Source organism: Schistocerca americana, chromosome 7 (genome assembly GCF_021461395.2).
Source record: "Schistocerca americana isolate TAMUIC-IGC-003095 chromosome 7, iqSchAmer2.1, whole genome shotgun sequence".
NCBI classification, from domain to species: Eukaryota; Metazoa; Arthropoda; class Insecta; order Orthoptera; family Acrididae; genus Schistocerca; species Schistocerca americana.
This window is the reverse complement of record NC_060125.1, coordinates 625,641,630-625,647,745: the sequence shown is the minus strand read 5'-3', so window position 1 is coordinate 625,647,745 and position 6,116 is coordinate 625,641,630. Positions and strand designations below refer to the sequence as shown.

General features: G+C 41.4%; 1 protein-coding gene across 1 annotated transcript; it reads right to left on the bottom strand.

Annotated features, from left to right (window-relative positions):
- Window positions 1-2,195: 2,195 nt before the first annotated feature.
- Window positions 2,196-3,587, bottom strand: LOC124623152 (myosin heavy chain, muscle-like). The gene has a single exon (XM_047148942.1). The coding sequence runs from the start codon at window positions 3,585-3,587 to the stop codon at window positions 2,196-2,198; it is 1,392 nt and encodes a 463-aa protein (XP_047004898.1).
- Window positions 3,588-6,116: the final 2,529 nt, after the last annotated feature.

Here is a 6,116-nt window from a genome sequence, read left to right as displayed (position 1 = left end):
AAAGAACTCCAAGTTAACGTCGTGTTAAAGTGTTGTCTGTAACTTCTGGTAAACCTTCCGGAATGTAAGGTCGTGGTCCATGAAACTCTTCAGCTCCTAACGTTTCGTCCAGAGCTGCCGACTCTCGGCAAGACTCACCGGAGGAGAAACACCCCTCTGAAGATGTCCAGCGCAGCTCTGGACGAAACGTTAGGAGCTGAAGAGTTTCATGGACCACGACCTTACATCCCGGAAGGTTTACCAGAAGATATGTCATCCGGTCGTGAAAGCCTTCATACTATGTTGTCTGTACGTTGTGTACGTGTCAATAAATCACACTTCATACAACAGATTCTATACAACTATTGATTAAGATGGAAGCAGTTATCTTCAGGAAAATGATCATTAAAACCACCGAATATCAGCCACGCACAACACTGACGTATGTTACCTGAAACAATATTCTTCGCAACTCTTGCGTAATTAATTTCGGCTCCATACATCAGCTAGAAAAGTTTCTTATAAGGATCGTGCTATGAGCACTGTTTTCAAAGAACCAATCTGATCCGAATCATTTTCATTAATATGAATTCGGGACCACCGGTGCACATTTATTTTTACACATTCGTATTACCTTCGGCATTTATTCTGCAGAGTTGCCTAATTTAAATTTGAATTTGCCGCTGAGATAATTGTTAAGATGGTGGCAGACAATTGGTAGAGACTTTCTATTGTTAGAGCAAATAAGTAAATATTTAAAATGCTTATTAAACGCTATAAAATCTACTTTCGTATTGTGCACTTTTTAGACTTCATCAAGCAAACATTAGATTTGTTTCTAAGGAAAACACAGACAAAATCGCGATACAAATAGCTATCAATGGCTGCGCTCCTTGCAGCGGAAAGAAATAATTAACACAGATAATGCTTACTGAGAGAGGAATTAAAATTACAAATAATTATTCACTCATATTTATAATAATAATTAACTCCATTTTCAAGTAATAATTAACAGATAATTACAATTTCTTAACAGACCTCAGTTCGATATGCGTCCGCAACCTACAAAAGCCAACCAACAAAAGGTAAAAACAAAGGAAGACAAACGCAGATCATAAAAGGAATTTACAAATATCATTGTCTTTGTATGATACACATAGATATGTCCAATTACAATCGGATTGGACTGCTATGGAGTTGTTACATTCCATTTTGTCCTTCTCAAATGCTGTAATAATGTACTGTTTGGTGGCAAGAAGAACAACAAACACAGCTTCACTAAACAAAACCTATATTCTTATCAAAAACCACAAAGATAAGGAGACAGCCACTGCCTTCGTCAGTACACTGTTAATAACGGCTAATCTCAGCACAGGCTTCCTCGCTATTTATAATCGTCACACGCAACATACAATCACTGTAATCCAACACTGTAATCCAAATAATGCCGGCGCGGTAGACGCGGAATCTCAATAACGACACATAAATATCACTGAATCACTCCGTTAGTTATACTTTCTCACTTTCCCGTATAATACTAACACAAAGGGGTTGAACCGCGGCGATGGCCACTCCCTTTGTCGGTAATTTCTATCAATTGCTGGCTTCTGCTCAGCTCTGCCCGCCTCGCGGGAACCTACAACACGCACTGCCTTGACTCAACTCTCGCTCTCGCGACCCGACACACTAATCGAAAGTTGCCCTGTCGACCTGTGTGAGTGCAAACCTAGTAGTAAGGGCCTGCGGACCCCTTACATCCCCGCCCTCGAAAACTTCTTTAGAGCCGCAGGCGAAAAAGAATCGGCAAGGGAATGAAACATTGCTACATTTGATCAAACACACAGTGTAAATAATTAATGAAATTACAATTCATCAAATAATCCCTCGACTCCGGTAGTGGGCTGCCTCCACAATAATTTTTACAAAAGGTTATACATCTCATAAACATGGCATTGTCCAAATTACAATTTTTATATCAACCAGCAATAGTCCTCTCTAGTCCAATATTGAAAGAAACACACAACATATACACTCAAAAATTATTACTTAAACACAGGACATATGAATTACTATACTACAAATTAGTTATTACAGGTTTTATACTCATTCTTAGATAACCTTCGACATGAAATATGCAATTCTAATTGTAATGCATCACAAAACACAATGTAAATAAACCTTTCCCTTTTTCAAACGTCCATTTTACAGCTAATGTCCTAAATATATCTTAGCAGGTTTAATCGGGTCCTGGTAGCCCTCATTCTCGACCGGACCTCACATGGAGTGCCATTCAGTTTTTCGGTTCCTCCGCCTCTTCCTCTGTAATCAGACGAATGATTAAAGTGAATCCTTGGGTCATTACTTCCCTCTCGGTTTCGATCATTAGCTTGATTGCGTCCCTGTGATCGAACAGATTCCAACTGTTCCAGTATCTCCATCAAGGCCTCCCTATTTTTAATTAGGCTCCCAGATACAGTTTCTTGCATCTTCTGATTCAGTCTTCTTTTTATCGCAGATATCATTACGTCATCACTCAGGGGTTGTTCCAAGGTCTCGTTCAATTCCCACAAATGCTCGGCAAACTCTTTCGACGTTCCTCTCCATGTAGTAAGTGACTTGCGGTGTTGTAGGTCCTCAAGTGCTGCACATTGATGACCTTTGGACCAGTAGTTTTTCAAGAATCCTCCTTCAAACTGATCATAATTAGTAGTCCCTTTCTGCTTCTTGATTTCACAAGTGAAGGCCTCACCTTCTATTGCAACCCACTGGTTATCTTCTCCTCGTTGCATGGCTACAGCATTTCTCAGATGGACAGGCAATGGGTTTTGCTTATCTCCCATCTCCTTAACCGCATCGTTGCATTGTTTCTGCATCTGCGTCACCTCGGTGATCCTTTCTCCCAATTCGGTTTTAGTTTCTTCAACATCGTCTTCTATCTTCTTTGTTAACTTTCCTTCCATCATCTCCACGTCTTCCAGGACCTGGTCTATATTTTTCTGTAGCTTACTCTCTCTCTCGTCGACGTTCATCTTCAGTCGTTTTGGTAACTCCTGCATTTCCTTCTTCAGATTACATTCCATCTTTGTGTACGATGTTCTGATTTCTCGTACTATAGTTTCTTGTAAATCTTCCTTTAATGATTTGCGAAATATTTCTTCCCTTTCTCTAGCTTCTTGTGCACTCTTCTCGAACGACGCGTTAGTTTCTTGTAAACGCTTCTCTAACGATTCTCTTGTTTCTTGTGAATTCTTCTCTAATGATGCGTTAGTTCCTTGTAAACCTTTCTCTAATGATGCGTTAGTTTCTTGTAAACCTCTCTCTAATGATGCGTTAGTTTCTTGTAAACCCTTTAGTGATTTGTGGAACTTTTCTTCCCTCTCTCTAGTTTCTTTTAGCAAGGCTGCCAACATCGATCGTATATCTGCATCCTCTGAAACTGGCTTATTTCTCATTGTTTGTCCCGGTGTCTCGGGATAACTGGTTGAATGTGCTAATGGGCTATCTAATGACACTCCATAATCACTGATTCCCGAATCATCTCTGTCTTCCTGTCCTATCCCTTTCCTTTCAACTACAGCCTCACAAACCTGCTTATCTTCAGTAGACATGTTTGTTTACTTTTAATGCACAGGTAAGTAATATAGAATAACCTCTAGTAACCCAAAACACTCCTAATTACCATGAACTAATCAAACAGTACCTGAAGTATTATTCAATTAATCCCTAAATTGATACAATATGCAAGAGCATCGAACACAACAACTCTCAAAAACCTAATAATTTCCAATAACAACTTCCACATACACAGTTTATGTAAAAATGTTTTAAACAAGATAATCACAACACTCACAAAATCTATAAATGTAAAATCCCCAAAAACAATGAGCATATCTGTATAATTACCATTTAGACAGTGCAGTGTGCATAAATAAGTATGCTATATTTCAGAGTATGCTTCGCAAATTTTTCGGAAATTACTACAATTGGGCACTTGTCCTAATGTGAATATCAGTTAAAAATTGTTTATTTATCGCGAAGACTGCACACCGCAATTTAATGTTATGTCAACCAGTCGCCTTCACTCACCAACTGACGTTACCGCGAGTCGCGATGTTTTGACGTTTGAGGTGGGCGTGGCGCTGTACTGCCGCTGGAGCTGCGTGAGGTTGTGCTGCTGTTGCAAGTCGTCGTAGCTCTCCGTCGGCCGCTCCGTGGCGCTGCAGGCGGGCGTAGTTTGTAGTTTGGCCGCTAGGTGCCGGGACTGCGCTCGGTGTCTCGAAGTCGCGTCGCTCAGCCGGCCGCTTCGTGGTGGGATGTCGTGTGAAATCACCTCGCGGATCGAAGCTCTTTGGTGCAACTGCTACACGGGTCTGCGTGACGTCAATCAATAATTGCGTCGCCACAATACATTGTCGTCTGCATAGCAGTTTATGGGTCCACACGAAGCTGTCCGATTTTCACTATTCAAAAAGCAATTTCAGTCAAAATACTACCGCTAAACACTTCTTTAAAAACTTTCGTGACGAATTCTTGGCTCGTTTTGCTATTTTACTGTTCACACATGTCTTTCTTTGGCGTTCACCTTTCACAGTTTTTCGCGCGGATTTATGCATTTGCACATTATAACACAGTTTATTGACACTATTGTTCTATTTAATATGGCAAGTAAAAACAGTTTAGTCACAATCATAAGATATTATTACTTCGTATTGTTCAAAAATGCACTGTTCCTTGTCGCGATTTTACAGTTCCTACTCTGTCTCGATCTAAATTGACAAAACACTTTCTTGCGTTAAGAAAGGTAAAATTATGTATTGTTCTTTACTACTCGTCCGAAAATTGCACTAGTCCTTTCACGGTAAGCCAAGGGTGTAACACTCCGGTTTAATCTTCTGACTTATCCCACTCGATCGGGATCTGGTAGCAGCCCAGATAGATATTAATTAATGTGACCGTGTGCCTAATGCGGCTGGCAATCGGATTGGACTGCTACGGAGTTGTTACATTCCATTTTGTCCTTCTCAAATGCTGTAATAATGTACTGTTTGGTGGCAAGAAGAACAACAAACACAGCTTCACTAAACAAAACCTATATTCTTATCAAAAACCACAAAGATAAGGAGACAGCCACTACCTTCGTCAATACACTGTTAATAACGGCTAATCTCAGCACAGGCTTCCTCGCTATTCATAATCGTCACACGCAACATACAATCACTGTAATCCAACACTGTAATCCAAATAATGCCGGCGCGGTAGACGCGGAATCTCAATAACGACACATAAATATCACTGAATCACTCTGTTAGTTATACTTTCTCACTTTCCCGTTTAATACTAACACAAAGGGGTTGAACCGCGGCGATGGCCACTCCCTTTGTCGGTAATTTCTATCAATTGCTGGCTTCTGCTCAGCTCTGCCCGCCTCGCGGGAACCTACAACACGCACTGCCTTGACTCAACTCTCGCTCTCGCGACCCGACACACTAATCGATAGTTGCCCTGTCGACCTGTGTGAGTGCAAACCTAGTAGTAAGGGCCTGCGGACCCCTTAGAACTGTATTATCTCGGAAATTGCTGCGGATACTTCCCGGATTAACTTAACCCCCCCCCTCCCCCCCCATTTGGGTTCACGGGACTCGGAAAACCGGGAATAAAACCGTCCAAGGGGCTTCAAGGAAATGCAGACACCTACTTTTAACAGTCAGGCTTGACATGATTGTAATAAAAGATGCTGGAAAATGCAAATTTATGACTCTGTTGTAGGCATCTGAGGTAATGAATGTTTTTTCATGGCGGTATATCATAACAATTTCCAAAGTCACTCATTTATCGAATGGCATAAGAATTTGCTGCTGACGTAAGACCGCCCTCGTGTCGAGCCGTTGGACCACAGACAGGTAGTGGCTGCTGCTGGACCGCCCCCGGCCGAGTCGATGGGCAGTCGGCTGCCGTCCACTGCATAGTGGTTTGGATCTGCTGCTGGCTAGAAGTCGCGCTGCAGTAGGTCTTGTTTCTCCTTTCCCACGTCCCTCAGTTTAAGACGGGTACATGAAATGTCAAAATATAAGCATCAGTGACAAGATAATTACTATTCTCATCCTGTGGAAAAGTTTATTAGTGTCCATTTCACTCGC

Bases quoted from the DNA above. Each gene is read 5' to 3' on its own strand.
- LOC124623152 (XM_047148942.1), bottom strand. From the start codon at position 3,587: ATGTCTACTGAAGATAAGCAGGTTTGTGAGGCTGTAGTTGAAAGGAAA.